The sequence below is a fragment of the Oratosquilla oratoria genome, chromosome 6, assembly GCF_046742065.1.
Source record: "Oratosquilla oratoria isolate Oo_2021 chromosome 6, ASM4674206v1, whole genome shotgun sequence".
NCBI lineage: Eukaryota > Metazoa > Arthropoda > Malacostraca > Stomatopoda > Squillidae > Oratosquilla > Oratosquilla oratoria.
The window spans coordinates 57,046,818-57,068,483 of record NC_134782.1 but is presented as its reverse complement, the minus strand read 5'-3'; the positions used below and the strand labels follow the sequence as shown (position 1 = coordinate 57,068,483).

The 21,666-nt window shown below is 39.1% G+C and overlaps 1 protein-coding gene across 2 annotated transcripts in view; it reads left to right on the top strand.

Moving 5' to 3' along the window:
• The window catches only part of LOC143026492 (proton-coupled zinc antiporter SLC30A2-like), a 35,327-nt gene extending 22,039 nt beyond the window's left edge, over window positions 1-13,288 (top strand). For both annotated transcript variants that reach the window (XM_076186972.1, XM_076186971.1), the window contains exons 5-7: window positions 1,300-1,495; window positions 4,273-4,513; window positions 4,667-13,288. In XM_076186972.1, coding sequence (XP_076043087.1) covers window positions 1,300-1,495; window positions 4,273-4,513; window positions 4,667-4,815 — 586 coding nt within the window. In that variant the 3' untranslated portion in view covers window positions 4,816-13,288. The remainder of the gene's footprint in view (window positions 1-1,299; window positions 1,496-4,272; window positions 4,514-4,666) is intronic.
• The last annotated feature ends 8,378 nt before the right edge of the window (window positions 13,289-21,666 follow it).

Genomic DNA, 21,666 nt, shown 5'->3' with positions numbered 1-21,666 from the left:
CCTTCTCTTCCATTATCATCTCTCCATCTGCACCTTTTACCTTTTCTTCCCTACTTGATTCGCCTCCTCTTCCTCTCTTAATTTCTTTCCAAAACATCTTTTTATTACTTTCAAAATTTTCTGTCATACTCTTACCCCATTTCACATCTGCTCTCCTCTTTGCCTCCTTTACCTTTTGCTTTACTTCTCTTTTCTTTTCTTTGTACTTCTCATATGACTCCCCCGTCCTCTTTTGTAACCAATCTGTGAATGCTCGCTTCTTCTCTTCTACAACCTTCTTTGTTTCCTCATTCCACCATTTGCTACCCTTTCTTCTATTTCCCCCTGTCCTTCTTGTTCCACACACCATCCTTGCACACTTGACTCCCTCCTTGAACCATCCCCATTCCTCCTCCACACCCATCTCTGCTCCATCCTTTACTCCCTCCCACTCCTCCTTCAGCTTCTTTTCGTACTCCTTCTCCTTTTCCTTTTCATTCAAGGAATTCACTCTAAGAACCTCCCTACCTTTTGTCCCTTTCCTCTTTCTCCATCTATCCTCCACTCTCAGCTTACCTTCCACCAAAAAATGATCTGATATTCCCCCACCCTCTCCCCTTAGCACATGTACATCCTTAACTCTTCCTATCATAATCCTATTTACCACTACATAATCCATTAGCGCTCTATCTACCACCCTCTCCCATGTGTACTTATGCTTGACTTTCTTCCGAAACACTGTATTTGCTATCATCAACTCTCTTTCTAGACACATTTCCACCATCAACTCTCCACTACGATTCTTTCCTGGAACTCCACACTTCCCAACCACTCCATTGATTGGACCATTTCCCACCCTAGCATTAAGGTCTCCCAGTACTATTACATTGACATTTCTTCCTAAACCCTCTATGCACTCATTTAAATCTATCCAAAAGGCCTCCCTTTCTTCCACGCTCTTCTCACTGCCAGGCCCATATGCACTTACAAAGACCCACATCTCCTTTCCCAGTTTCACCTTAATCCACATTATCCTTGAGGAAACCTCCTTCCACAATACCATTGCATTACCTTGTAATATTTCACCCCCCATATGGGGTCTTTAGGGATATCCTTATGGACAAATGTCACATAAGATTCTTTTATGATCGGAAATTAGTCTACGCAGAATAGAATGCTGATTACTTTTAGTTTTTTGTATACCACACTTCTATTGCACCACTTTAGTGCAAACAAGGATAGTTTTGACTTGATGAACCCATTTTTACATTTATTCGACACCAGAGGTTGTTCACTTTGTTCTTTTTTTTTGGTTTGCAGGCTCGGTATTGTGCTACATGTTGGAGCTGGCCATCATGGCCACAGTCATGGACCCCGGCTATCACCTGCCTCTTCCTCAGCATCTCAAGAAAATCCTGGGCAAAATATCAACATTCGTGCAGCCTTTATTCATGTTATTGGAGATCTTATTCAAAGTGTTGGAGTTCTTATTGCTGCTTATATTATAAAATATTATGTGAGTATTGTTTGTTTCAATATACAATATACAGTATAATATACAAGGGGAGAGGGTGGTAGCAAGTTGGAAGTAAGTCTTAGAGGAGAGAGGCTAGAGGAAGTAGATAGTTATAAGAATTTGGGGTTACATGTGGCAGGAAATGAAGGAGTGGGGTTGGAGGTGAACTGCAGAGTGAGGGAAGCAACGTAAATGAAATGAAAAATGTCATGAGAAATAGGCATTTAGGAATGGATGCAAAGAGAAGAATAAATGAAGGAGTAGAGAAGAAAAAGTAAAAGGTGCAGATGGAGAGAGATGATAACAGAAGAGGTGGCAGTAAGAGGAAGATGGACAGAGTAATTTAGAGATTTGCTAAATGTGAAGGAGGATAGGGAGGACTGGTTGCAAAATAGCACAAGAGAAACATATGAGAGGTGCAAAGAAAAAAGAAGAAAAGTTAAACATAAGATAAAAGAGAGTAAATGTAAAATGGAGGAGGAGAATGACTGAAAAATTTTAAAGTAATAAAAAGATGTTTAAGAAGGAAATTAGGAGAGGAAAGGGAGGCGAATCAAGTAGAGAAGAAAAGATAAAAGCTGCAGATGAAGAGAGATGATAACGGAAGAGGTGGCAGTAAGAGGAAGATGGACGGACTATTTTAGCGAGTTGCTAAATGTGAAGGAGGATAGGGAGGGAATGGTGGTTGCAGTGGGAGCCACCAAGAAAATAACTGATGGATGAGGAAAATGGGGGAGAAATAAGAAAAGATGAGGTGAAAATAGTTATTAAAACAATGAGAGCAGGGAAGGCACCTGGGTTAGATGGGTGTCATGTGGATTGTCTGAAAAAGGGAGGTACAGTGATGGTGGATAGGCTGGTTAGGTTGTTTAATGTTTGTCCAAAGGATGGTAGAGTGCCAGAGGACTGGAGGAATGCCTGTATAGTTCCGCTTTACAAGGGAAAAGAGGACAAATGTGATTGTAGTAGTTTTGAGTGTAGTTGGGAAGGCTTATAGGATGGTTTGGTTGAGAGGATTAGGAGAGGAAGAGAGGGAGTAATTGATGAGGAACAGAATGGCTGTATATAGATGATACTGTGATGCAAGGCAGGGAGAGGTGGGAGATGGGGTGGCATTAGGAAGTGGTTGTGTGTGAATATTTTGATGCTGTCCAAAGGGATTTCTCTGCATCTTCTCTTTTTATGCATCTGAGGACAGAGAGGGGGTCGCTCATTAAGTAAGTGACCTTGCTGTGTTCTGCTACATTGCTTCTGACCCAGGGCAGTGGGCTGGGTATAGGGATGATCCATCATCCATGAGGAGCTAAGATGAGAGGGTGGTGGATGGGTGTGGAGTGGATAGGAATGAAATGGGTGGGAGTAGGTATATGCCTTTTGACTTGGCTACCTCCCTGGTAAGGGGGAAAAAGCCCTTGGTATATAGATAGACATTTCATTGTGTAAATGGCATGTAGGTATTGCATTTGTGCAGCCTGTAATTGTCTTTAGGGCTTTGTTTAGTATGGTCTGCTGGGTGCTGTGGTATTTCCTAGTGAAATTAGTGAAATGTTGAAGCTGTACAACAAGCCAATTTGTACACTACAGTATACAATAGTTTTCTTTTGATGTAAATGAGCATTAAGGGAGAGCAACTGGAGGAAGTGGATAGTTTTAGATATTTGGGTGCAAATGTGGCAGGAAAGGATGGAGTGATGGTGGAGGTAGAATGTAGATTGAGAGAAGCGAGTAAATGCCTTGGTGGTTTAAAAAGTGTAATGAGGAATAGGAATCTGGGAATGGATGCTAAGAGGAGACTGTATGAAGGAGTGATTGTGCCAACAGCACTGTATGGAGCAGAAACATGGAACATGAGAGAGGAAGAGAGAAGGAACTTGAATGTGTTTGAGATGAAGTGTCTGAGAAGTATGATGGGGGTTACTAGGCTAGATAGAGTGAGAAATGAGGAAGTGAGGAGGAGAACAGGGGTGGAAAGGGAGCTGGGAGATAGGGTGGATGAAAGAGTATTAGGATGGTTTGGACACATGGAAAGAATGAGTGAAGAAAGACTAGTAAAGGAGGTATGGAAGGCAGATGTGGAGGGAGTGAACATGAGGGGACGTCCTAGGATGAGATGGATGGATGGGGTGAAGGGGGCTTTGGGGAAGAGGGGAATGTCGGTTGAGGAAGGACGGGAGAGGACAGAAGACAGGAGTGAATGGAGAATGGTATATGGAAAATGTTGTGATGCATGAGGTGGAATGGATGGGGGAATGGGGGTGAGGTAGTGTGTGTGAGCAAAAATTTTTGACGCAGCCCGAAGGGATTTCTCCCCGTCCTCTCCTTTATATGGGGGGACGGAGAGGGGGGGTCGCCGATTTAATGAAGCGGCCTTGCTGTGGATGTGCTGTCCTGCGACACTGCTTCTGACCGAGGGCAGTGGACAGGGTGCAGGGATGACCCGTCATCTAGGAGGTGCTAAGATGGGAGGGAGGGTGGAGGGGTGTGGAGTGTTTTCGGGGGTGAAATGGGTGGGAATGTTTTTGTGCCTTGTCCTTTTTGGCTACCTCCCTGGTAAGGGGAAAAAAAGCCTTGGTATATGTATGTATGTATGTAACTATTTCTAAATGAATGGGACCATTTTTATATTTCCTATGGCAATGGAGATAAACTGTAATTTATGGATAACCATGGGGGGGGGTAATTTATGATAAAGTTGGGGGTAAAAATCTTGTGAATTGGAAAGCTAACTTAAGATTATGATGCTCCAAATAATCTAACCTACTTGTCCTATTCCACAGCCTCAGTACAAAATTGCAGATCCAATCTGCACTTTCCTCTTCTCTGTGATGGTGTTGATAACTACAGTACCCATAGTCAAAGACCTGGGTCATGTACTCATGGAAGGAACACCCCCAGGTACTGATTTGGAAGCTATTAGTGTTAACCTTTCCTCCTTACCCGGAGTGAAGCTGGTGCACTCCCTGCATGTATGGTCCCTCACTATGGACAAGAATGCATGTGCAGTTCATCTCGCAATTTGTAAGTATAAATGCTAGTGTTAAAACAATTTACTAAAATATACAGCTGATATATTATCTTGTCCATTATTTTGATTGTTGATAATGTTATAGATGATGCTTGCCAATATTGCCTTTATCACTGTAATTGTCATGTTTAAATTTTTGTCCGCAGCACCTGAAAGTGACCCTGAGGAAGTTCTCAGAGATGCTCAACGGTTAATCAGATCACGCCATCACATCTATCAAACAACAATACAGGTTGAAAGGTATCAACCTCTCCTCATGGATAACTGTCAACAATGTCAGCCTTTGACTACCTGAGGAGGGGTTCTTCACCATGTTTTTCAATTTAGAATTTTTGTTCTTTTAATTATTAGCCTCAGTGGCTGGCAGAATGGATGATTCAACAGCAGAATTTTCACAATTGAACCTGTTTATATGTAGACCTGCATTGTGTATACATGTACAACAAACATACAACGTGGCACAATACAGACAACATAAATGACTTTAAATCCAAGTTTGTCAGATGGAAATGCAAAGGTGAGACTCTATGAGTGGTCCTTTTCCTCTGTATTACAGTTAGGTAAACACATGCAAACTTGAAGATGAGTAATGGTACCTTGCACATTTTGATGGTTTATAGTAACCAATGTTTTGGTATATCTTCCCTGAATGACATAAAATCCCAGCTCAGCCGGAGGCTGTTGCCATTTACCTGCAGGTATTCTGCAAGGGACACCAGGGACAACAGATTGATTTATTGATAAAAATAAACCAATGAAAAATATGAGACAACAGGTTCCAACAATGTACCTGGTGATGATGGTCACACTTGTCTTCAAAACCCATCAACACCCTCACTTTCAATTAGAGTTGCATCCCTAAGGGGCTGGCACTAGGTTCCTGGAACAAACTGAAATTTTTTCTCTGTCAACTTTGACTGTTTTCCCCTCATTTTTTCACACAAGGAGATTGGACAGTTTTCCCATCATTTTTTCACACAAGGAGATTGGACAACTGACAACTGCTCCCCTCACAGACCCATACCAGCGCAGTTTTGATAAGCCCAAACTTTCTTCTGAGAAAGATCTTTGGAATGGTTTGAGTACCATTACTAACTACTGTGGAACACCCAAATACTTACGTCACATACAGATACTCTCTTCTCTTCCTCCACAACTACCAGACACCAGCCTCCAGAAGCATATCCATAATCATATCACTCACTGCTCCATCAACAAACTGAAGGACAGTACATTGCTGCATGCCAGACCCCCTGATATCCATCCTTCTGAACCCTCTCTCCCCCAAAAGGACAGAGTCCACATGACCAGGATGTGGTGCATCCACCATCCAGCCCTTCTAAGCTACCAGAAGAGGCTGGATGACTGGATTGCAGATAACTGTCCAGGATGTAATACATCACCCCATATGATACAACACATTATGGAAGACTGCATTGTACACAATCATGCATGCCAACAACACAATATACACTCTGTAAAGGATTTGTGGAAAAGCCCTTTTCCAACTGTGGCATTCCTCAGGGAGATAAGACAGCTTGGCCAGGCAGTCTAGGGAACAACAACAACAGCAGCTGTGGAACTATGGCTTTTCTGTAAGTGAAACTTGAGACAGTCATTGTCGTTGTTGTTATTATCAAGATATTAGATGTAGTCAATTTAACTCCTAAAAGGACTGATAGGACCTCGCATGCACATATATATGTGTGTGTGTGTGTGTGTATTTATATCTAAAAGTCTAGATGGTTCAAAGCAACCATTTGCCCAGTTTTTAACTTTTGAAAAAAAAAAGACAATATACAATGAACACAGCTCTTGTCCAGGTAGGTTCATCTGAGGTCTTATCTGGAAGAGTAATATATATTGATCACAAGTCCAGCATGTGATCCATTAACAAATGAACAAGAGCACAAAAGTACTTATGGGCTGAAGTGAAAATCTGAAATCAGGTTGTAAGCTTATTTCATACATTTTATTTCCCATTCTGGCATCTTTCATAGATTAAAGTGGTTAACAGCACGAGTGTTATATTCATATATACCTTTAACATCCTAGAAGTAAAGCTTTTTTCCAAATTGTAAGGGAACTTTGAACTATTTGTATCATTTTTGGTTTATTTTCATACTTTGTCTCGCTTTCACATACTTATGCAGTATATGGGGTTAAGGTTTGTATTTCAGTTTATTTTTTCTTTTGTCAAGAAATGACACAATTTCCTTTGCAAAGTGAGTGGTCAAGAGGAAACACACCCTCATCAAAATATCCACTCACCCCTCTCAGTACTTTGGGAATGGTCACCCAATCTCTTTCTACACTGTTTAGGTTAAATAGAGTGCAGTGAGGCACATCTCTACAGAACATGACAACTGAAATTGGTTTACCTACATCCTTTCACTACACTGATAACCCTCTCCTCCTACTCATCTACTCTTCTATGGATTAGTTACAGAGAACACAGCTTTAAGAAGGGACTTGTCCCTGTCAATGGTGATTCTGTGAAATGGATATCACTTAGAATCATCTTCCCATTGCTCATCTTCAAAATGTATCGGCATCCATAGGGGTGGATGCTCTCAGGACTGGCCACATGGTCTTACTGTATCAGCCTATCTCTGCCCCTGCTTGTTCACATAAAAAGATCTTAGAATTGGTAATAGTTCCTCTCCACCTCATAGTTGGTGATATAGGAACATTCTCACACCAATACAACACAGACATCACTCCAAAACTTCTGCCCAGAAGGAACTGTGAAATGGCCCAAGGACTGTTGTTGGATATTGTGGGGATATTAGTTTTTAGACAGTGAAACTTAGAGCAGCAATTATTGATACTATTTACATACATATACCAATGGCTTTTTCCCCCTTACAAGGGAGGTAGAGTGCTGGAGGACTGGAAGAGTGCTTGTATAGTTCCACTTTACAAAGGAAAAGGGGACAAGTGTGAGTGTAGTAATTTCAGGGAGATCAGTTTGTTGAGTAGTTGGGAAGGCTTATGGAAGGGTTTTGAGTGAGAGGATTAGGGGAGTAACAGATGGAGTAAATGGTGAAGAACAGTGTGGGTTTAGGACAGGTAGTGGTTGCATGTGTCAGATTTTTGTGGTAAGACATATGTGAGAAAGCTATAGGAGAAGGTAGGGATGTTTTTTTGGGCCTTTATAGATTTGGAAAAGGCTAATGACGGTAAACAGGGAGGCACTATGGGAGGTATTGCAGATATATGGAATAGGAGGAAAGCTGGAAAATAGTTGTATATGGATGATGATGAGATGCATGAAAGGGAGTGGGTGGGGGATGGGGGGTGAGGGCGTTTGTTTGATATGTTTGAATGATATTTTTTATGCAACCAGAAGGATTTCTCCGCGTCTACTCTTTTTCTTCATGAGGGGATGGAGAGAGGGGTCATTGATTAAATGTGGCCTTGCTGTATCTTGCTACATTGCATCTGACCCAGGGCAGTGGGCGAGATGCAGGGATGACCCGTCATCCAGGAGGAGCCAAGATAAGATGGAGGGAGGGGGGTGAATGGGAGTGGAGTATGTGGGGATGGAATGGGTGGGAGTGGATTTTATGCCTTTGTTACTTGGTTACCTCCCTTGCAAGGGAGAAAAAGCTGTTGGTATATGTATGTATGTACAAGGGAGGTAGCCATGCATCACAGCATCATCCATACACAACCATTCTCCACTCACCCCATCTTCTCTCTTCTCCCTTATGTCCTCAACAGACATTCCCCTCATTCCTAATGCCCCTTTTACCCCATCCATCCATCTCATCCTTGGTCACCCCCTCCTGTTCACTCCATCCACCCCTGCTTTCCACACCCCTTTTACTATTTACCTAAAAGAATGGTCTTACTTGTGAAGGACATGGGTCACCCCCTTGGACCTTCTTCATAGTACTCAGCATCTGTATTTTGCTTATGTATATTACTTTACAGTGACTGGTAAGGGCTGTTCACCACTTCACTTTAGTGCTGGTTCCTTTTTATCTTAGATGTTTCCCTGAAGATCACACATGACTTGTAAATAATGAGGAACTTGTTGGGAGATAGCATTTGTTGTTACTGGTAAACCACTCTTGATATATTGAAGATTTTTGCAAAGCCGCAAAATACCTAACTATGAAAGGAATCAAGAAGTGTTACAATTAGTTTGTAATTCAGGCAAAAATAATCCCAGTGGGATTGCAGTACATTATATACAATTAACACTTCATACACTAATATGTGTAATCCCTGAGGAAGATTGTTGAATGGTAATTAAAATGTCAGGAATGAATCTTCAACTTTAGAATTTTTACTTCACCTCATTATGGCTTTGGTACTGCAGTTCTTGGAAAAGTGTATATTTACGTTAAACATGTTTTTATATATGCACATTTGCTACTCAGTTTGCATGTGTTACCTTGCAATATTTTATTTTTGTTGTATGTATATAGATATGCATATACCTGTATACAAGCATCTGTTTGTGCATGTATGTATATATGTATGTATGTATGTTTGTTGTTAGATTTTCATAAGCTGTATTCATTCACCACTTAAATTTTACAGTATCAGCTCAAACTTGTAGTATCCCATCTTTCCCTTTTTTCTTCCTTTTGTTGTTTTCTTTCGGTGTGAAATCGTTACATTTTTCATCTTTAGATTTGCTTTTTCTTGTTTACCCTCTTAAATCCAGTACTTGTACATCTGTTTGGCAAGTATGTCTAATGTCATTGTCTCCATATCATTACAACAGTATCCTGTTTATCCACATAATCGTCATTTTATGTTTACATTCTTTGTTTTTAATCAACCAATAAAGTTGGACCTGCCCCTGACCTCTTCTCCTTTTCCTCCGCTCCATCTCTCCTGACCACATGTTGGTTTGTGGAAAACCATACCATTACCCATGTTGGCTCAGTTTGATGCCATATGGTGTGTTGTTGTGATGTTAGGTGTCTATATTGTTGCAAGTGAACAGTTAACAGAAATTATAGTGATGTAGGGGGTCACCTGGGAGAGAAGGAGATTTAGATGCAGAGGGTAGTAGGTACGCTAAAAGAAGGCCTTTCCATTCTCCTCCCTCTTCTATAGTCACTCTTTTTGTGCATAAGCAAGTCTATTTCTTTTGTTGTTATCAGGAATCGTTTGGTCTCACAGATGTCTTCTTTCTTATCAGACAATTTAAGTCATGTATCCCAGCACTAAAAACACATCACTTTGGATAAATTCCTGACCTTCCATTGTGTGCATTGTCTTCTACCTTGCTCTCAGATTGGAGGATAAGTGTAGTGCAGTGAACTTTCCTCCTCATTTAGCATGAAACTAAACAGAAGTTGTTGAGCTCAGCTCTATGACCCCATCTTTCCCACTACCTAAAATCTGCTATGTTAAACATTCCATATCATTTTATCTTCATTCACCAGCTTTTTGGAATATATCTTCTGTATCTCCATTTTCCACTGCCATCTATCAGTTCCTTTGCTTTCTCCTTGTTTATTTTTTTTTTTCATTCCAAGCTTACATTATCTTCTCCATCACTATTTTTATTTCTCTTTAACCACACTTTTTCCAGTCTTTTGTCATATCCACATCATGTCAACAGGTCCCACTCATCTCCTCTACATTCAGTGACTAGGTCATTGTATTTCACACTCACCATTGATAAATTACTTGTATTAAGAATGTTATGGATATTATTTTTTTCAGTTAAATGTACATACTCTCATATATGAAAGTAGGTATGAATGTGTAAATAAATATATATATAAAGTTTTATATTTCTTTGAAGTTATGTACATATAAAACCCTAGGTATTTTAAATATAGCATAGAAGGAACATTTTTATACCTCCCTCCTGTATAGAAATTGGTATAGTTGTTTATGGTTGAGCTAAAGCTACATTATGATATAAAAGGGTGGGCTTGAAGCCCAGCATTGTGATATACCCAAGCCTTGCAGTTAGTGGTAATGTTTTTATAATGAAGGAATCCATTAGGCCCTGTAAGTGGTTGTATTCTATTATCAACTTTACAAACCTTATTTTACCAGCGAATAAATATCACAACTGTATAAGCTGTCTACCAACTAAGCATACCTCAGACAAACTATTACTTTAGTTGCCCTTTTGTTTCAAACCACATGGGTCATCTACCTTTCCATCATATTTATATTGATAATTGTACAAGATGTTGGCTCAGTGAGTGAGGATTTATTTCTAGTGAAGAGAGAGACATTCTCTCACTGAATAATTCTACTGTTACCCTAAGGCTAAACTGTTCTCATTTTGTATGTAAGTGGTTTGATCGGATAATTTCATTAGGATCTGTTGTGGCATTGTAAATGCAGCTCGTTCTCTTGATTCAGTGTCTTATTCCAAAGTTCAGTAACTTTGCACAAAACAGTTATTTTATTGGATTTCTGTTTTAGATCTTACAACAACAATTACATTTTTTGTCAGTCAAAAATGAAAAATGGTTTGCAAATGTTTAAATGGTGGACCTAAATTACTGAAGATTGGGAAAAGTAATGTAAGGGCATTGTTGTATTTAGAATTACCAACTGTCATAGTAAAAGTATATCATACCTTGTACTGTATATTATTCAGAATAAATCCACACTCAAACTGGTAGTGCTCTTTAAGTTTGTATTAGAAAATGCAAGGTTCAGATCATTGAGGTAAAACTTCATTGGAAGTGGTGTGCTAATTAAAGCCAGCTATGGCTGTCAGGCCTGGCTGTGGAATAGCTGTGCCTTGCTGCATTGCCCTTGACTTAAGGAGTTTGGTGGGGGACAGGGAGGATCCTTCATCCACAAGGTGCTGAGAAGGGAGAGGTAAATGGACAGTTGTGTCCCAGACAATTGCATAACTGTTTATTGTGAAATTATAAGAAAAAAAGGATTTAGGTAGTAATAGGATACATTAAGACAATTAATTCAGTTTAAGAATTCACTGTTTTACCACATCAGCATTTGTCCCTGTAAATGATGTTGAAGGATTTATTGATTTGTCTGATGATCATGATTTCGCACCAGAATTTCTCGCTTACTTTGAAATAATGTACATTAGCCAAACAAGAAGATGAAGGGGAGTAAGGGTGCCACCAACTTTTCTTGTAGTCTTGGAATGTTCAAGAGTGACAAATCAGTTGTCCAAGTCTAATAACAGTTTAGAATGATTGTATAATGTTTTGCAAAACTCTTTAACTGGTCATCACTCTTCTATTTGGAAATTAATTTAAACATTGATAAAAAGAGGAAGCTATTGCAGTAAAGAAAAAAGTGACTTGAATAAAGGGACTGAAGTAGTATGATAAAAAAAATGTAAATAAGAGAATCATGACTGTTACAAACTTACAAACCTGGTAACAAAATAATTTCTTTTAAAGGGATAGCCCACAACATACACAACTTTTGATTTTATTTAAGCTATATTAAATTTACTTTTTTAGAATTTTTGAGAATAGTTTTACTTCACACTTCTGTAAAGAGTTAATAATGATTGTAAATTTTTTATTATGTTACTCTATTAGTGCATTTTAAAGAAATATAAAAACTGAAATACTTTTGATTTTTATTCCTTTTTTTAATTTCTAAATATCACCTGGTTTATACAAATACACATTAGCCAAGGACACAAATGTATGGGCTATTAAACATTAGTGTATTCAACATGTATATCTCTTATTCCTTATAATTTTCACAATTAAGTAGTTATGCAATTATCTGCTATGCAATTGGCCAGGTGGACAAGTTAGGCAAATAGATTTGAACTGCATATGAAAAGGGTACGTGCTATGACTTGGGGATCACCCCCCTTATAAAGGGGGGATAGGGCAATATATAATTAAAACTACAAGATTTATTGTGTGAATGGCTACATACTACCAATTTTCTTTTACATATCTTGTCAACAATAGAAGAATAAGAGTAAGAATATTGTGCTGTGATTTTTAAAAGATCCATATTTTCCTAGATATATCCAATTTTGTTAATAGTCAGTCACACAGATAGCTTTAGAAACTGGAACTTTCTCAGTTAACTGAATCTGGTTTGTTTAAGGATGAGACCTAACTGAACAGGTTTTCACTGTAAAGAAAGGTAAACTCATACTCTGTTTTTGTTGCAGTATAACAAGTTTTGTTATGAGGACATTACATGTCCGACCTCATTCCAAGTTGCTTCCTTAAGCCTTCATTCCAATTTATGATCCAAGAACTAATTCACATTTGAAGTTGTATCAGCAGAAAAGTGAATATTTTGCTCATATGTTATCAGTTTGTAGTCATGCTTATTTTCAGTTGGGATTGTTGTTTTATGGACTTTATGAGACATTTTTTGAGAGAGAACAAAGTTACTTAATGAATGTCTGTATATGGTTTCCCTTTGAGTTTAGTCAGAACATTGGTGCTTTGCTCTCCTTGTTTTCAAAAATGGATGTTTTTTGGTTTCATTTTTGTAACTCATAAAACTGTTCAAAATAATCAGCAGACCTATTATAGGTTTGTATAAGATTGTTAGAACAAATGTAAAAAACATTTCAGATGATTAATTGACTAAATTTGCGGGAGTTATCTGGCTGAGACAAAGGCATTTGTTCATCTCAAGCTGGACCTTTTCCCTTGTTGTTTGAAGAAATATATTTGTGTTCAGCATATGATTTTGCTTTCCCATTTCTATTTTCTTATTGCAGTAAATGTGTAAATGTATGTCCCATGTTATGTTGTATATTTTCATAGCAGTCATAACATCATAAAAAACAAAATAAATGTGACAAAAAAGAAGTGTTTATTTTCATGGTTCCTGTTGTCAGGCGGTGTCCTGAATGGGGAAGCTTTTGTCACCTATTAGGAATATGAATCAGGCCTTTTATGCTGAACAAATGAAGGTGTGTAGGGGCAACAGAGAACTGGAGGAGAATGTATTGACTAGGCCAAGAGGGCAATCTGTCATGGGAGAGACTCACCTGAGATAAAGTAGCAGCATTGCTAGGGAAGGAACAAGGTGCATTTTTAACATGGTACAGAGGAGGGAAGGGGGTGGATGGGAATGGAGAATTTGGGGATGGAATGGGTGGGAGTGGTTTTATGCCTTTGTTCTTTGGCTACCTCCCTTGTAAGAGGGAAATGCCTTTGTTATATGTATATACAGTGACATACAATGGTAAAGCATACTGAGTGAAGACCTTTTGGTCCATAAGATTGGATGGAAAAGAAGATAACAAAGAGGAAGAAGAATGTCATTCCTCTATGGCTAACTTTATATATGTAGGTTACCTACAAGAAGGCACTGAGATATTTTGCAGATATATGGGATTGGGGGAAAGCTTTTAAGGGCAGTAAAGTTTTTACAAGAGCAGTAGAGCCTGTGACCGGTAAGTTCTCAAACTTTCCCTGAATTAGTTAAACCTCAAACTCCATAGTTCATAATTTCTGCCATTTCTATTTCCTCTGTGTATTCTATTCCTCCTTGTTGTAGTTTCACTAATTCTTGTTTGTTTTTCAGTTTGCTTACAAATCTATAAAATAGTTTTGGTTGATCTTTACATTTTTCTATGACATCCTTCTGATATTTTCTCTTCTTCTCTGCGCACTTGCACATATTCATTTCTATAACCAGTATATATTTTCCATTTTTTGTTTTTTTTTGTCTCTCCTCCATTTTATCCAAGTTTTATCCCTTTTATCTTTTAACTCCCTACATATTTTGTTGTATGAACATTTTACATATTCCTTTTCTTGTTTTTGTCTTGGAACATACTTTTCCACTCATAAATTGTTGTAAAAATTTTCCATTTCTCTTCTGTTGTTTTTGCATTTTGTCAAAATTTGTTTTTCCATACATCATTCTTCCCTTTCTATATTGTTCGTTTTTTCCTTGTATTTTTCTTCATTTAGTTTCAGCTCAACTAATATGTGGTCACTTTTACTTAGTGGTGTCTTGTATTCAATCTTGTCCACTATTTCAGGTTCTGATGTGATTATTAGGTCTAGTCTTGATGGCTCTTCCTCATTTCTATACCTAGTATTCTCTTGTATCCATTGTGTCATTGTATGTTCTATAATCATATCAAGTAGTACACTTCCCCATAGGTCGTCTTCACCCTTCACTGTCATCTCTTCCCAGCAGATTTCTTTACAATTAAAGTAACCCATTATAACTATTCTTCATCCTCCATTGACTTGTTTAGTGTTATCCTTGTGTCTTCTAACATATTTTCGTGCTCCCTCTCTTCCCATGAAGCCGTTTTAGGAGGCACATAATTTACCACAAACTTCCTGCTCTTCTTGTCCCCATCCTCTACTTCCAGCATAATCATCTCCACTCTATTCTTTCCATATGTGACATTCCTTACATTTATATCCTTTTAGTCAGGAACATAACTCCACCCCCTTGTTTTACTTCTCCGTTTCTAATCCAATAATTATATACACCATGTCCTACACTGTTGGATGGTAATGGACCTTTCAATTTTGTCTCCACAATTCCCATTATGTCAGGTTCTTTTTCCTTCAGGTAATCATTCAGTTCATTCAAGCCTGTTATTAATCCATCTATATTTGTGAAGGACACTTTTAATTTTCTGTTACCTCCATCCTGTTTTCTGTTTCCCTTCTGTTTTTCTCTCCTATGAACCATTTCCTCACTTTCATATCCACTACTCTCCAATAGAATTTCTCTTTGACTCTGTTCTGTTCTCGTTTTTTTCCCCTTAGCTTCGATTCTTTTTGTTTTCTCTTCCTCTCTTTCCTCTTTATTCATCTCTCTTTTTATTCATGCCTGCTTGTACTGATCACTTTCTGCTAGTTTCCCTGTTTTTTATAAGACATTCTTTGCTATCGTTTGTGGCTTGAATTTAACCTTAATTGGTCTGGTTTTGTTTATACTGTATTTCCCTATTCTATATATTCAATTTCTTTCTCCATTTCAAGTTCACCTTGGAATATTTAATACTTTGTTTACTTTTTCTTTCTCATCTCTTACTCTTGTAGTCCTATTTGGATTATGCTTCTCTTCCATTCCTAATATAATTATACATTTCTTTTTATCTGCTAAATCTCTTACTATATTCTCCTTCTTTCTCATCACTTTAATAACTGTGTCCTTAGTGTGTTCCTTCATCTGTTGTTGCACTATATCTCTAAATTCAATATTGTTATCTTCTGAGCTTTTTTCCAACCACTTACCTCTTTTGCTATGGACTCTTTATTCTCTTTGTTATTCCTCTTTAATTCCTCATTCTCATCTTTTACTTCTTTTAACTTTCTTTTTAATTCTATTTATTTAGGTTTTGGTTCTCCTTCTTTAGTTCTTCCAATTTATCAACTCTTTGTGTAATTTGTGCAAGTTGGCTAAACCTAACCTCCCATGATTCGTTCATTTTTGTTAGTTTTTCCTTTAGACTTGCTAATCGGAGGACGCTGTCATCTCCTCCCTCATTAGATCCATAAAAATAATTATCTCCACATTCCATTGAGCTGCTCTTATCTATATTTCTACTTTTGATCCCTTGGCTGACTTATTCGACTTCAGCTGTGTCGTCTGCACACCTTTTGTTTACACCCTTTCTGACGTCCGGGGCCCGTTCCTCCCCTTCCTCATTTTCGTCCATTTTCCTCAATAATTCCTCCCTTTCTCCTTTTTCTTCACCTGCCCACTACACCACGAGTTTTCCCCTTCCCTACTAATACAACACAGGTACTCCCTCGTTGAAATCCACGAAAATTGCGTTTTTTCCCGGAGTTCCGATCTTCGCCGTCAATCCGACGAATGTGTGTGTATTTACCTAGTTGTATTTTACGGGACGAGAGCTATACTCGTAGTGACCCGTTTTCGTATCTGAAACTGAAGACGTAAGGTCCCTTGCCAAGAAGGTTTTAAAAGAGGTCCGTCTGGAACCAGAGCTCTGGGTAGTCTGATCTCTGACCCGACGATAGTGGGCCGTATTCGGCGGAACTCTTACGAGTTCAAAAAGAGCTCAAAAAGCCACGGGTTAACATTCACCAATGTCCCTGTGGCGAAGTACAGACGATGGTCCACGTCCTCCGGGAATGTCCATTGAGTCCCCATTGCTCCGACCAAGACCTTAGGGAAGCAAATGAAACTGCCCTTATATGGACACGGTTCTGGTGCGACAAGATATGATGATGAACATTCACTTTAAGTAATTTCTCAAAGTTTCCCGATTTATCAAACCAAAATTATTGCATAGATTTAACAAATAAAGAGGAGGGGAGTTTAATCGTATCTTATTAGTTACGATAGGCGCGGTTTGAAGTTTCAGGAAAGGTTCCTGAATCGAAGAAACTAACACTTTGAGGGAAAGTTTCCCGAACTAAGGTAAACACTAAAATTCCCAATAACAATTACCACAGAACAAACATTTTAAATCAGTGTTTACGAAAGATAACATACAACTTAGAGATGTCGAGTGGGAGGGGAAAGCTCCCCCTATGAAAGAAATAAAAGTAACAAGGAATGAAATAATGAATCATTTGAGTAATCTCGATGTTAGAAAATCGCATGGTCCAGATGAAATGGCAAACTGGATTTTGAGATATTGCAGGGACAAACTAACAGACAAAATACATAGTCTAATAAGCAGTTCATTGAAGGAAGGAAAAGTTCCAGAAGATTGGAAAAGAGCAAATATAGTACCAATATATAAGGGGGGAAACAAAGAAGACCCTACAAACTATAGACCGGTCTCTCTTACAAGTACGGTAGTTAAGATTTGCGAAAGAGTGATCAAAATTAGATGGGTAAAGCATTTGGAAAAACAATGTACTAAACCCAAGGCAGTTTGGATTTAGACAAGGAAGATCATGTGTCACAAACTTGATGTGTTTCTATTCAAGACTGATAGATATAATACGGGAAACAGATGGATGGGCTGATTGTACCTTTCTAGAAGTGAAAAAAAGCTTTTGATAAGGTCCCACTTAAGAAATTGCTAAAGAAATTAGAAACTGGAGGAGGAATACAGGGCAAACTACTTAAGTGGATGGAAGACTTCTTGCATGAAAGGAAAATGAGAGTGGTGATAAGAGACAGACATTCCAGTTTTGGGATGGGGTGATTAATGGAGTTCCACAAGGAACAGTTTTGGCCCCAATAATGTTTGCTATATATATATTAATAATATGGATGAAGGTATTGAAAGTTATATGAGCTTCTTCGCAGACGATGCAAAAATGTTGAAAAAAGTGAACACCGAAGAAGATTGTGAGTCGCTACAGAGTGATCTCAATATAGTATGGGAATGGAGCAGGAAGTGGGAAATGGAATTCAACATTAAGAAGTGTAGTATAATGGAATTTGGAAGAAGCAAAAAGAAAAAAAAAATAGTGGGATCATATACATTGGGAGAGGAAGAGATTAAAAAAGTGGGAGAAAGAGAAGGACCTAGGAGTCATTATTATGAATAATATGTCCCCTGAGAAACATATAAACAAAATTTTTGGAGAAACTTATAATTCAATAAGATCAATCAATGTGGCATTTACATACCTGGACGAAGAAATGGCGAAGAAAATACTAGTCACTTTGATATGACCAAAATTGGAGTATACAGAGACGACGTGGTCACGAAGTTAAAAAAAAAATGTATAACAAAACTTGAAAGAATACAAAGAGCAATTACGAAATTGGCACCAACGCTCTCAGAACTATCATATGAGGAGAGGCTAGCAAAACTTGAGCTACAGACATTAGAGCAAAGAAGAGAGAGAGAGAGGAGACTTGATAACTATTTATATAATCATGAAAGGCATGGAAATTATTGATAGAGAGGATCTAATTAAATGGGATTGTAGAGACACAAGAGGACATGAAAAGAAAATCAAGAAAGGCAATTATAGAAGAGACCTGAAAAAAGAACAGCTTTCTCCACACGATAATAGACGTTTGGAACAGGTTAGATGAGAATGTAGTGTGTGCAAAAACGATACACGAATTTTAAAACAGTCTAGATAAAACGAGATATGGAGACGGGATACTACGAGCATAGCTCCCCTTCCCGTAAAATACAACTAGTTATGTATGTATATATCTATATATATATATATATATATATATATATATATATATATATATATATATATATATATATATATATATATATATATATATATGATTATAAATACTAACTTTCACTTTTAATGAAGCTGAAAAAATTGCACAAACAAAACCGTGTCTCGTCACCTTCATTTCGCATCGATGGCAGGGCCAAAAGGGGTTGCGCAAGTAGAAACATATTTTTCGCTCAATACCAGCCTCGTACCTCCGATTACGGTTTCATCGCCAATTGGGGTGAGCCTCAATTCTTATTTTGTAGAATATAAATATTTTTCTATGTAGTAAAGTAAGTTTTTACATTCTTATTTACTTATTCTATTAATCTATTTATTTTCATTTTGTCTCACCCCAAGAAAGGGGGACAAATGCACGTACGACGTGAGGTTGATCCTGGTGGATTACAAGGGGCTCAAAAGGAGGATTGTCCGTGGCAAAGTTAGATGTTTGGTCACCCTAAAATATATATTTTTTTCTGCCAAGGCATGCACTCACCCTTTATCCATCCAAAACCCGTAATCTCTCTCTTGTGAATGAAAAACCATCCCAGCCAGTCTCAGAAACATCGCAGCCATGCACAACAACCCAGCAAGACCCAACTCCTGAAGATGTTTACATAACGCTTCGTTGCATGGCAACTCTTACGAAAATACAGAGCAGACAATATCCTTCAGGATTTGGAATCAGGGTCGAAAAAGTTGAAAATCTGTATAGACAATATTAGGTAATTACGAAAAATATCAACTATCTATAGCAAAGACTAGACGTAATTAATAACTGTTTTTTGTGACAAATTGACTGGAACATGCAATACTAACGATACGCCTTTCACATATAAATGAGGATAAATATTCGAACTCATTACAATGAATTCAGACTTAATTCACAACCACAACAATTAGAAAAAAAAAATCACATGTATTTCTCACCAACTTTACCAAGCGGAATTAAACCACCGTGGTGACGTACAGAAGCTGCATCTTAGCTGCGTAAATAATGTACAGAATAACTTAAAAAAATAAAAACAAAGGCGCCCTCAAGAAATCCACAAATTAGTGTAGAATATTTGTCTAACTTTAGATATTTTGTCATAAATCACAAGTAGTACTACAGGTATTTTCGTGCTTAATCTGTGGATGTTTGTTGTGATGTGGACGTCAACAGTCGTAGTAGTCTAGCATTATTTATTATTTTTGAACTGTGATGAGGACGCCTTTTCGCACGAAGCGGAAAAGTAGAACCTGCCACATGACGCATTACTTACGTAATTTTCACTTTCACAGTACGTGGGGTTCCTTACAACTCAATGGAATATTCTTGTGGGTTAAATATGACTCGGTACCTCCTGAGGAAAAATGGAGATGAATCTTCGGGGGTGACCAGAAAGGCGTAAGATGAAAATAAAGAATTGTAATAGTGTATGGCAACAGACGGAAGTGTGGGTAGAAAATCGACGTATGGGAAAGGATCGGATACATCGGGGCAGACAATAAATAAAGAATCAGTGGCATAAACGATCAGATTCCTGAAGTGGCGCTAGGATGTAGGGTAAAACTCCTTTCCTTCCTCTTGGGAAGGACCTAATCCCTTTGGGGAATCGGGACGCTAATGAATCAACAGATCAGTCCCCCAGCAGAAGGAAGGTTGTTTTCGTAAGAAGCTCGAGGACCAGACACAAATTAGACAACTTCGAGAAAACCGTGGCGACTTCAAAGACTCCCCTTTAGCCGACAGTCGAGGGGAAAGGATCTCCAGGAAGGACCCACATAAGTCGAAGGACACCGAAGAAGATCCGCTTTGTGGAAGAATACATTAGCCATAGCTCTCTGTACAGCCAACTGGCTCATCGGTTCCTTGACAACCATTCGTCTGGGCAGGACCTCTCGGGAATCAATTACCAAAGGTGTCTTCTTGACGCAAGGAAGGACTTCAGACTCTACTCAGTCACCTACAGGAGTCAGACCGTCTACTGTAAGACCTACCGGCGGTATACGTCCCTGGTGTATGAGTACCGGTGTCTAGTACTGCTTCAAGGGTCTGGGATTGTGCCCAGCCTGCTGGGGTTCTACGCGGACGGTCTGGGGAGGTTCCTTCTTCTGACGAGCTTCCACGGCTCCGTCACCTTGCGACACTTCGTGGAGAAGGTCGTAGGGCGTTATGGTCAGTATGGAGGAAGTGGACTTGGGTCCCTCGATGGGGGACCAACGCCTGTCGATGTTCACAGGGCGCTGGTCAGAGTCGCTCAGGCTCTTCAGGTCCTTCATCGTCAGTAGGTGGTCCACAACGCCATCGATCTCGGGAATATCATGGTAGAGACCCACCCTGAGGAACCTCTAGCCGTGAAGCTGTTACATTTCAATTCCGGGGGCCAAGGTGCTCCTGCTGAAGGAGTCAGTGACCTGGAGGGATTTAGTCAAGTCTTAGTCGAAGTAGGGAACGCCCTGAGGTGCCTCGAATGCTCCCGTGTGAGTCAGTTCCTGCGTCAGTAGCTCGATCAGAAGGTTCCTCATTTCACTCTCGACCTCGTTGCCAGGAGGCTCTGCCCGGAGTAGTGCCCTTCGTGCGGTCGTCTTCAGTTCCTCAACTTCTATTCACCCGAAACGACTCCTCTCGAGTGCGAGTCCTCGAACTGCACTTCGACAGAGTTCCCACGCCCAGGAACACTCTCCTCGCCCTCCTCTTCACGCTCCCAATACCCGTCATCTTCGCCGTCGCCTCCTCCAGGCTGTGGTCCACATGCCGGGTTGCACCCCGCAATTCAATTTACTTCCTTCCTGCCCGAGGTCTCTGGAGGACGTGGTTCGCTGGGACACACTTCGAACTCTCCCCAGCAGCACCTGCAGGTGTGCCGTGAGACGCTTGTACATGATCCTGCGTCTGGTAACTCGCCACTCATCTATCGTATCTGTAACCAGATTCATCGGCCTCAACAACAAAGAGGTAACGCGTCGTACAGGGACATATATACTTCGCGACGTAAATACTCGGAAAATATGGGTTTAAAATGAAGAAAGGGTACAACAATTATATAAAATGGGGAGAAGGTACAGAAAAATATTGGTTTAATATGAGAAAAAATGAAGAAAAT